At 42.1% G+C, this 12,062-nt stretch overlaps 1 protein-coding gene across 1 annotated transcript; it reads right to left on the bottom strand.

Moving 5' to 3' along the window:
- Window positions 1-1,546: 1,546 nt before the first annotated feature.
- Window positions 1,547-10,954, bottom strand: VPS26A (vacuolar protein sorting 26 homolog A (S. pombe); the record flags this gene model as incomplete). Its single annotated transcript, XM_010155653.1, has 9 exons — window positions 1,547-1,855; window positions 2,635-2,777; window positions 3,036-3,116; window positions 4,229-4,335; window positions 4,773-4,937; window positions 5,375-5,531; window positions 7,946-8,021; window positions 9,578-9,727; window positions 10,820-10,954. Coding segments are annotated over 9 exons (1,128 nt in total), but the record flags the coding sequence as incomplete, so codon positions are not given.
- Window positions 10,955-12,062: the final 1,108 nt, after the last annotated feature.

The following is a 12,062-nucleotide window of genomic DNA, read 5'->3' as shown; positions in this document are numbered from 1 at the left end:
GAAGCGGTTGCGGGGCCTCAAGGCGGGAAGGGCGCCTCAGGCCCCGCCGCGCTCCGTCACGGGGACCCTCCGCCACCCCACGGGCAGGGCCGACCAAGAGAGACGACGCCGCTGGTAGTGAGAATACAGCCGTTTTAATAATTCAAAGAGCAGCTCAGTACGGTTCCCGTTTGTTATACATGGTTGCACAATCTGAGGCTGGTTAAATACAATCAAGTTTTCAAAATCTCTTGGAATCAGTTCCAGATTTCATAACATGCAAGTGACCATGAAAATATTTGGCTTTTTGTTCTCTGAATTTCTGAACAGGCACTTACATGAGGGAGTTAAATTTGATCTCATTCAAAGATATCCGCTAGCATCAAGTACACAGAGTCTTTGCTTTATCAAAGTGCCACAGTATTAAAACAGTTCTTACAGAAATGTAATTCGATTATTTACTTACTCATAAAGTAAGGTTACCAATGACACTTGCACCGGAGTTGAGAAGTCTTGGTTTACAGGCCAAGCGAACCACAAGCGCAAGTAGCCTTCCACGCGGCAGGCTTCCTTGGATGCCCAAGCTACACGTCTGATAACAGACTACATGCCCAGTGGTGAACAGATGAAGACTAACTCCTTTAAGCTATTTCTTCAAACACCAAATGCATGCGAGATGAGCAAGACAAATGATCCCCTGTGCCAGACAAGCTTCTAACAGTTTTAAGGCTTGACTGGCTTCAAAACACCTTTCCAGAAGATCACAAAAAACACTTGTTTGCCCTCAAGAGGTCCAGATGGACTAGGAGGAGGGTGTCCTTTGAGGACCTTTCGCCTCTCCTATCAGGACAGCGAAGAGACAGACTGTGAAGACAGTGGAAGCGTGAAGCTGGAAGGAACCACAATGTTACATGTATTTGCAAAATAATCAGCGATACCAGCATTTATTTCATCAATAAGAGATAATTACGTTCAAATGCTTTACCCGCTCCCCGCCTGAAGGTGAAATCATGACAATATCTTTACAATCGCTAGTTACCGGGCAACAAACCCTCAAAAGTCAGGAGTGACTCATATGAAAGGCTTTGAGAAATATGGTAGAGAGAGTTGGGGGAGGGAAAGCAAAGATGCTTTGTAACATTCTTTGCTACTGATAGATTCAAAGTTTCTTAGAAACCTTGGTAAGGTGTCTGAAGGCTCCACAGTTGTCATTGTACACATACATGCAGTTTCAGTTAAACCCTATCTGACACGGTAATCAGAAGTCTTAGGACAATTTCACCGTAAACCTTGATTTTTAGTGTGATTTAGTCAATTTTGTCTTACTGTAATTTCAAAACAAAACAACTGCAAATAAGCAACATTGGAAAGAAACATGCAATAAACAACATGAGAGAAGGGAAATGCTTTAGTCTACACTGTCTAGGTGATCAGCAAAAATCAAATATACCAGCCTACCATGCATGGAAATAACTAGATTTAAGCTTATGCATATCCAAGTGCATTTAACATTATCAAATAAAAGTAAATGTGCAGTATAAAATAGTAGCTTAAGAAAGTTCCAGTGTTTGAGAAAGCACTTTATTTTAAATGTATATACATACTTGAATGTTTAACTGAAGAACGCTTTAATAGTACGGCAAATGCAGCACTGCAAGATGAAGGAAGACAGTTGTAATGGGAATTTTGGCCTTCTTTTCCCACAGGCTGCTGCCATCTTTCACCTGCTGAAGCACTGCAAAGTTTTTCACCTTATATCAGTTCACATTTCGGGTTGCTCAGCAGATGCTTGTGATTCTGGAGATTCAAATCGCTGGTGAAAGTTTGTTCGTTGTTTCCTCAGCTTCTCGGGAGCTTTTCTCCATAGAATTATTTCCTATTTGAGGAAGCAAACACTTGAAACCACCATCTACCATTAAGCCAACAGCATCAAGGATCTTAAGTTTCTGATAGGCAAAGACTTTGGGGGGGGGGGGAAATGGGGAAATCACCCACAAAAAACTCTGCATCCCTATTACTTCCAGAACAGTGCAGTACATATGCTATAGCTCCTTTTACCCACAAAGCGTTTTGTCTGTGTTCACAACGAGAGTTTTTTTCTGTGGCACTGAGCATCCTATCCTTGCTGAAACAGTATCCATCATCGCCCTTGGCTCCTTCTTGCAGGATCCTTGAATGGTTTGGGTTGGAAGGGACCTTAAAGCTCATCTAGTTCCAACCCCCCTGCCATGGGCAGGGACACCTTCCACTAGACCAGGTTGCTCCACGCCTCATCCAGCCTGGCCTTGGCCACTTCCAGGGATGGGGCATCCACAGCTTCTCTGGGCAACCTGTCCCAGTGCCTCCCCACCCTCTCCGGGAAGAACTTCTTCCTGATATCTGATCTAAACCTCCCCACTTGCAGTTTAAACCTGTTACCCCTGGTCCTGTCACTACAGGCCCGTGTAAAAAGTCCCCCCCCCTCCTTGTGGGCCCCTTCAGGTACTGGACCACCTCTTCTTGCAAGCTAACATTTTCTATACAGCTTCCAAGACATTTGCCAGCAGAAATGTTTATGCCATACGTGAAGCACAGGTGGCTTCTGATGTGCTGAACTATCAAAGCAGCAGTACAACAGCCCAGATAATTCTGCAACAAGATTCCTACAGACCATACCTGCTGTTTGAAGTATCGTCTGTCTTCTTCATCTACAAGCACTAGATTTAAGAAGTACCTCACTGAAAATTTTTTATTCACATCCCTCATTGTTGGAGTTGGGTCATAGCCTGCTAAGAACAGTCTTATAGGAATTGATTCACCTTAAAAAAAAAGAAGTTTCAGTTAGTTCCTTAAAACTGGATGTCATTAATGTAGTTTCAGAAGACATGCAAAATAAAAACAAGTTTCCCAAACACCATCTGTGTCCCCTCCTTGGGTAAAGAATAATAACACCACCAAAAAAAAATCACAAACATAACACTGAGCACAGAGACAAGTGTGAATTCCAAAGTGGGTACTCCACTTTTTTTTTTTTTAAATGCAGGTTTAACTCAAAATGTTCACCCTTTAGAACAAGCACAGTGACTTCCCTTTAACTGGTGCACCATCCATTATCTCATACTTTGCAATGGTTTCAGTCTCTGTTGTGGTACTGGGTCCTGGTGAAACAAGTTTTCAGGGTGAGAACACACACCAGTTCTAAACATTTACAAAGCTTTATCATTGCAATTTCTACTCTGCAGCATTCTAATTACATGACGCTGCACCTTTTGCCTGTGTCTTGCATACAAGTTACACGCAGCTCAAGCAAGTAAACCCACTCTCAGGCAGAGCATCTATTTCTTACTCTCTCCTTCGCCACGCTGACACAGAAGAGGCAGTGCTTCAAAGGAGTCCTGGGAATGCAGGCTTTAAATAAGGGACAAGCATGCAGGGTAGGACTTGTGAAACAGTTGTGTGGTGGGCAGAACTAGCAACTGATACTGCCAGGCCACGATCAGACTAGAAACCTGAAGGGTTATCACCCAGCACAAGAGCCATTCTTACTCTCTCCTTCGCCACGCTGACACAGAAGAGGCAGTGCTTCAAAGGAGTCCTGGGAATGCAGGCTTTAAATAAGGGACAAGCATGCAGGGTAGGACTTGTGAAACAGTTGTGTGGTGGGCAGAACTAGCAACTGATACTGCCAGGCCACGATCAGACTAGAAACCTGAAGGGTGATAACCCAGCACAAGAGCCACCTTTCTCCAGAGCTTATGATGAGGAAACAGAGTGCCTAATTTAGCCAAAAAGCCAACAATAGAGCGTTCTGCCCTTCCCTCTACTGCCAGGGAGGCTTTCTCATTCTCCACCCAAGCAGCTCACTAGGGCCCCAGCCACTGGTCAATGAAGTCATGAGCCACAGCCTCTTACTGCCTTCCTAGTTTCAGGGCATACAAGCCTGATGTGCCATAATCAAGCTGTTTCTGCTTCAAAGCTTCTATGATTAAGCTGCTACATATTTATGCCCAAGTTCCATTTACAATGGCTTGCGTTGGTGAGGCTAACCCAACAGTCACAATCCCAGAACAATGCTACAGACTGACAGTGTTGACTACTACGTATGGTTACCAAAGCACAACATGCAAATGGTAGTCAAACACCAGTGAGAAAGAAGCACATGGAGCATCAATTGTGCCAAAGCTGCAACTACTGACTTCACTCTCCAGGTCTGCCTAAGGCTCAACCAGCTTACAAGCTGCCTTTTTTTTTTGGACTTTGCTCCTCTTACCAATTCCAGTTATCTCCTTTTTGATCAGCTGCAACTCCATGTGCTGAATTTTTATTCTCACTAAGAGGAAATAAATTTTTCCAACAATCACATCCTTTAAGTGATACCTTGAAGAGAACAGAAGGCGGGTTTTCATTAAAGAATAAACACAACTTTTACACCTTCCTGAATACATGTTAATTATCTAGCTCAGTGCGGAAGTAAGCGTCTCGGCCAGAGCAGTGTAGTTAGCACCCTTCCATCACTGCAGTATTAGTAAAGGACGTACTATAGTTATATTACAAAAGCATAAATGCAGAAGTCCAGTCTTAAATATCTGCCAGACCTCCCTATTAGCACTGAAGGCAGGAGACAAGTGTTCCTTGAAAAAGGCCACTGTGTAATTAGTAATCAAACAGCTCAACACAATAAGCACTGAAAATGTTGCTTTACGTTTGACGGACGTTCCTGTCTTCAGCCGCCAGTTGTTCATCAAATATTACACACTCTACCTTTTCACCCCAAGATAGTTACTTGAATGTGTTTCATTTTAAGTGACACTTACTTTGACTTATTGTATTCGAACTCTATATGAAGACAGTCTTCAATGCCTACTTCCATTTTAATGGAGTTGTTCACGTCTGGGTACGTAGCAAGCTGGTGAACAATCAGATCGTATTCTTTCACCAAGTCTGACAGCCGTCTCACTATTGTCACTTTCAGAAAATACCTAGGAAAAAAGCCACCAAGTTAGCCATAATTACTCAGAGCTGCATAAGTAAAAGACCTAATGTTCTGAACCGCAGGTATTCTTTGAAAGGAAAGAGTAAGACACCAAAATACAAGATAAAACACTTAAAGGTAGAAACATGGGAGTGTTTGTTTGGTGGTGGTTTTTTGGCTTGAGGGTTTTTTTCTTTTTTTAAGGAGAGATATGGACTGTCTTCACTGAACTGAAAGAATTTTATCTATACAAACACCACTGAGCAATTCCAAACAAAGAAAAGGCTACATCATAACCATCTCAACAACCCTAATCAAGCCAGACTAGCTACTGGTTGTCACGTGTCCGATTTGAACTCCAAAAGGAGGAAGAGGGCAGCATAATTGCTAAATTATGCCTTTGCTGTAGAGGAGGAGAGGAGAGAAGGCTTCACCATGACAAACCTCAGTCTGACGTTGGCACCAATGTAGGATTCGTATGGCTTCTCAACCTGCATGAATTCAAAGTCATAGCTTCTGCTTTGGGTCAGCTCTCCAGGTAAGGCCAGTTCTTTCACTAGGTTTACAAATTCGTGGGTATTGCTTTTGTCATTGAAGAGTTCTGAAGTTGAGAAAGTTAAAGGAAAACATGTTTCAGTGTTTATTTTTAGCAAACGAAACTGTCTCTAATTTGGCAGAGGCAGGTGGGAGAGGACAACAGAAGTTACACATATCTGACCAAATGTTTTATCCAGTTTTTCTAAGTCATCCTCAGTTTCAGCAAACTACAGTAAGTATTCCTTAAAGAGCTAACTGCGATGAACAGAACACATTTGAAGCTTCACTACCATGGCATTTTTTTTTTTTTTAAATGACAGTTTAGTGAGCTTTAATAAGTATTTCTTGCCTCGCATTCTTTGTAATTAGGGCTGTCCGATTCTGGCTTCCAGCATTTATTGCTGAAGGGGCAAAAATTAAGCATCATCAAGACTGGCTAGTGATCCCAACTCATGTCCTGCAGAGTAACAACACCTACCAAATGGTTTATTATTACTACTAGCCTACAATCAAATGGTTTATTATGGCCACTGGTCTAAAGTCAGTCAGTTGCAAACAAGTTCTTAACACAGAAGCATATACACACCAGTTTCACAGCTACAGCATCTCCTGTCCCCAGACCAGTGTCATTATTACTCATCCCTAGATCTAGGTCATGAAATTCTCACCAAGAAAAAAACTTAGAAAGTTATAAAAAATTAACATTATCATAAAAAAAATCCAAACACTTCAGTATGTAAAAACAAGCTTCTCTACAATTCACAACTGAAGGCATCAGCTAAAACATTAGTGGTAGTTCCTTTTACAAACTGAAGCTTTTCAGAAAAAAAGAAAGTGAACTGAACACATCAATTCCGCAGTTTAGCACTGCCAATTTGGTAGAAACTCACACTAACTAGTAACTGCTTATTTTCTAACATGACTACAAAATATCTGAGGTGTACGTTGTTTGCTCTGACAAGCATTTATATAATATGAAATTTATTTACTGTTGCACATCCCATAGTTTTTGTACCAGTCAGAAATTTGTACTCTGAAGACTTGGTTTGAAATAGGTCTTTGACATGCAGGTGGAGCTAGCCTCCAAGTAGTGCAGAGACACATCACAGCACTGGGATGCTTTTTACATTACTGTATTAAAACTTGAAAGGATGCATAAAAACAGGCAAGTACAAAAAGCAGTAGCTTAAACCACTTCTGCATACCTCTGAGAATTTCTAAATGGTAGCACAACAGATAGCCCCAGAAACACACAAAATTTGAGAAACACTGAAGTCAGTCAGAATAAAGTTTATGCAGAGTAGATGAAGAACAGCTTGTACAGCCATTAGAGGACGACAGACTAAACGAAGCTGACATATGTGAACTCTATTTTTTCCCTACTTCTGAATGCCTCATTCCCATCACACTGCTGCTTTATTCTGAAAGTTTGCTTTTACAGCCCCACTGATCACCTCAAAGCTGCAGGTGTCAGAACTCAGTCATACCTGCTATGTAACAGGTCAGACACCAGGTACTGACTGATCAGAAACAAAGAATTTGTGAAATTCCAATCCAAGTCAGTTGTATGAGGCTGAAACTTGAAGATTTACTTCCAAGGGAGACAATAATGCAAACAGGCCTCTTACAGAGGGAAGGAATTTCAGCATCAGCCTAAGGGTAGAGAGGTTACCTCCAGTGGTAAGAAGTTAGTAATGAACAAGATTCATTATAATTCGAATCTAGCCAGACTTACAGTTATAAGAAAATTACATTTTTAACATAAATACCACATTATCTTACTAAAAAGCACTGAGATCCTCTGAAGCTTCAATACTATTTTACATTAGCAGTATAAAACTATGTTTTAGAAAACCAATCACTAAAGAATTATTTTAGAAGTGTTTTCTTATAGGCAGCCCCATCATTTCTTTTTTATGCTGCTTCTCTTTCAGAGCCAGAACTGAAGACAAGAATTAGTGAGACTGGCACAGTAGGTACACCCGATACTCTGGCTTGGGACCTTAAATACAGGCAAAACAAGGCACAAGCAGAAAAACAATTAATCAAGTGCTTTGATTTTGATTTTTACATCAGGATCATTCATCATTTATAGTCAGAGGGAAGATTGTGTTGAAGTTAAAAATTAATAGTCAGAAATACCTGAAGCAGAAACCACGCATACCATGGTCACAAGTTCAAATTTTTAGAAATCTCTAGTGGTTCTTAATCAAATTCTTAACTGGTGTGAGACAGACTGAATACTCACCATCCCAGTTCCCCCTCACAGGTACCTGTCTTCCCTCTCAATGATCTTCTGACTAGCACAAATTAGCACATCACTTGCGTTACAATGAGCAGGATCTAGTCTTCCTTTGACACTTGTCATCCACTAACCCAATCAGGCTGCAGCCTTTGGGTCAAACTGCTGACCGTCACAAGTGCCAAGTTCCACAAACCACATGCACCTGACATCCCATTTATAGCTTCAAAACTCACCAATTTGTCCTACAAATTCAATCCTTATTCCTTGGTGCTCTAGTCTCTTCCCATGCTGCTTAAGGGAGACGTTCACCTACCAAGGCAAGAAAAAAACCACCAATTAAAACTTTGAACGCTTACACTCTCATACATGTTCTTAGCAAAAGGGAAGTACCTTACTACATGTCTGTGAAAACTGAGACATCAACAGCGCTATCTGAGCTTGAAGGCAACCAAACCAAACAGCTGATTATGAAATTAAGCATTACTCGGGTGCCACTAAATCATTTAAGAAAAACTTAAAAAGTAAGGTTGAAACTTTCAAGTCTCAGAATTAAGAACCTAAACCAGGGCTTCAGCAGAGTTGACGTAAGCCAGGCTTGACGCCCTTGCCATCTTTGAAGCTTCAAAGCATCTTCTGACTGCCACATCTGGAAGTCCAAAAAAGAACTGCCACGAGATGTATTCTTTTCAAGTGAACTTAACCCCGCTCCTTCACAGACACTTGTAAGTATTAAGCATATATCATGTTTCCTTATGAGGTAGCAATGACCAGAGAATTTCCTGTACTGTAAAAACCAGTACATCATTGCTACCCGTGCAGGAAATAACCTACTTGAATATAAAATTTTTAAATATCTACCTTTGTGGTGACAAGAACGAGGGGAGAGGTAGGGGGAAATTGTTCAGTACGTTACTGGTCTTCCAAACCCTTTCACCCCAGTGTGCGTGTGTTAGCCAAAACTCAAACACCCTCTCGGGCACTGCCGACACCAGTAAGGAGTGCTCAGACCAGCGAGCGTACAAAAGATAGTTCCCTCAGTTTCCTGAGTTTGAGGCCCATCTTGTCTTAATTTCACATCCCTAAAAGGACCTTTCTAGAGAAGCAAGATCTGAGCACGGAAAGATATCTTAAAAGGCAGGAAGATACCCAGTGACAATAGGTCAGTCAAGATCAAAGTAAGTATTTAGAAGTCCATCTCAGAACACATGAGCTGGCTCATGTTTCTTAGACAAAAAGCCAATCATTACAGAAATATTCAGAGGATGAGAATTACTCCAGTAAGACCAGAGTGATGCACCTAGGAACTCCCTGCCAGGACTAAAAGTAGAGGAATCCCCTTGGCAATCTCAACTTCCATTTTTTTCCAACAATAAAAACTCTTGTTGACTCAGCAGCCAGGTGAATTTTTTATGTTGCTCCTCTGATGCAATTCCAGAAACCACTTCAGGGCATGAAACACAATGCTTAGCTTCAGGGTATGCAAAGCAGGTTGGCTGCACCAGCCAAAAATTACTGTTACACGTGTCAGGTTGTGGATTTTGGAGTTGAAGGGGAAAGCAAGGGGATCCAGTTTGGAATAGCTGTCTTGTCAGAAGGAGCGATAGGCTTGCACAGGGTTGGGCAAAAAGCTTATTCGTAAACATGACTGGAAACAATTAAACAGCTACTGTTCAAAACGTTCAGTTGTAACAGTTGCCTGAATGACTATGGTTAAAAAGAATATATACAGGAAAGCACTGTTTCCTCTCTAAATAACACAAGCTGAAATTGAGTTCTTGTTTGTATCAATGTTTCATTTGACTTTCCATATGCAGCTGCCTGCCAGAGTCACTACAGTAATTAATACTCACTTAAAAAAAATTTACCTTTCCCGAAACAGATTCTCCATCATAGAAGAGGAAATGCTTTTCAACTTTACCATCTTCCGTCTTGATTTCTGCCGTTTTTCGTGTTTCAGCATCATTAAGAATAACATCAATCTCGCAAACAGGACCGAAAAAGCCTCCAAGAAAACTCTGGAATAACAAAAATTAGCAAGTTACCATACAGTGGACACCCCATTATAGTGTGCAGCTGCAAGTAAGTACCACATACACTGGGAAAAACATCTGTGCTCCCATGGAGTTACAAAGCCGTTATCTATTAGAGACCCAAGAAACAGCAGTGACAAGAGACAGTCACTCATCTAGAAACTAACTGAGATCAGGCCAGTAACAAGCAGCGACAGCTCTTACAAAATATAATGTTTATTAAAAAAGTACACAGCATAATAACCATTATTACTACTATGCTAAAATACCAAGAAGTATGTACAACGTTGCTGTTGCAAACACAGCTTCACTTTCTGCTGTCAGGTAAGAGCGGATGTCACAAGCTTACTCACAACAGTGCTCCACACCTCAATCCCTTACAGCCCTTACACCTTTCTCCTCCCCTTACAGCAGCATTCCCTAAGCACAAACTTTTGACCCTCGACAAACACCAGAAACTAGGAGAGACCATCCTTTGACCCTGAACAAACATTTCTTAACAAGAAGCTGCAAAACACATCAGCGGCTCCGTGGGAAACTCAACAAGAGTAGTACAAGAGCCCATATTTCCTCCTAAGAATCAGGCACTAATCTGCTTTGACGTACTAAAGCAGACAACGCTTCACTAATTCAGTGTGATTTGGGGGTTTTTGGTCAAATTACACTACGTTCTCAAACGAGAGCATCCGCTTCAACTAGATGAGTTTGGTATGCGTGAAACAGTCATTCTCACTTCACCAACTTCATCTCCAAAGCTGAGTAAGGACACATCTCAAGACATTTAGGGGATCTGAAATTTGAAATGCAGCATTAATAACAAATAGCCTACAAGACAGTTTGGTCTGAACGCTGCTGCCTAGCAGCGGAACACTGAGCGCCTTTTTGCCTGCCCCTACAAGCCAAGCAAAGACACAACGCAAGTTGGAGCCATAAAACAGCGATTCACACACGACTAAACCTACTTTGTATTTGTTCAGATCGCAGGCGGCCCTGGTTCAACCCACAGAGACGTAACTAACTGCAACATAGCTGCATCTACTTCACATTCTCACAGGAAAGCAGCAGCAGATGACCAACTGAGTGGTCAAACGAAGACTGAATGAATGTCCTCCAAGTCTCTGCCAAGCACATACTCTCATTAATTGCCACCACAAGAAATAAAGCTCTTTTTTTTGACGACTGCCCACTAGAACCATTCTTGATTTTTGCCTCCTGGGAAAAGGGGAGAGAGAAAGAAGAAAGTTGCAACAAGAACTCCAAATCTTCAGACTATTTTAAACTGTTACAGAGATTATTTTTGAGCATGCCCATATTTTTTTCCTCAAAAACTCTGCATTCATTCTCCAGACCAGCCATATACTTCCCCCCCAAAGCAAAAAAGGAAGCACACTACCTTTAAGTAAGTGTTATACGTGATGGCCTCACAATGCCTTCAGAATTACGAAGCTGTACCATCATTTAAAGCAATCAGCCAGAATTAACACCAGTAACACATTGCTTCGCAAGACACTGCGTATGAATATTTCAACTGTACCCCTTCGAGATCAGCCACGATCACATCCAGAAAGGACAAGAACATATGGAATAAAGAAATCAACAGCTGGTATCTCCTCCAGTGGCTGTCAAAGATACCGCTGCGGGGAAACTATGCAAAGCAAGAAGTATTTTAAGAAGCCATCATATGGCTTATTACGTTACAGCTTAAGAAAATGAAGACAGAGAAGCAAGGTTTCCAGAAGCTGGCCAAGCGCTGGGCTGCGTTCTTGACCTCATACAAAAGACGGACACTGAAGATTCTGCTACATCAGGACTGAAATCAATCCGCATTCAGTCATTTTGTGTTACAGCTGCCGTAGAGGACTTGTAGGACTCCCAGCAGCTGATCAACGTGCAGAAATCCCAACCCCAACTTCACATGGAGCCCTAAATACCTTCGGCACGTCCAACAGAGATAGAGACACGGGTTAAGGAATCCGCACGCTTCAGAAATCCAAAGTGCATTGGCTTAGGTGGGGGCTTTATAGATATATATGTATTTAAATGTAGAGAGCACACCGAGCACAGTGCCTAGGCCAAACCTGGGAAGCGCAAAGCGGCCGCTACGTCACCATCCCTGAAGGATTACCCCCGCGCACCGCCTTACGGGACCGCTGGAAGATTTACTGATGCTTCCAGGACTACCACACGCACTTTTCCCAAAGCCTCTCCGACGGCAGCTGCGTAGGAAAAATGCAAGCGGAGTTTCACACTAAGCCCCGTCCTGGCGAGGGCATGCCAACACCCCCAGCCTCCGCCCCTAAGTTACACTACAAACACCCCG

Source organism: Eurypyga helias, unplaced genomic scaffold (genome assembly GCF_000690775.1).
Source record: "Eurypyga helias isolate BGI_N326 unplaced genomic scaffold, ASM69077v1 scaffold8917, whole genome shotgun sequence".
NCBI lineage: Eukaryota > Metazoa > Chordata > Aves > Eurypygiformes > Eurypygidae > Eurypyga > Eurypyga helias.
The sequence above is the reverse complement of the archived record's forward strand: the minus strand, read 5'-3'. Positions and strand labels throughout refer to the sequence as shown.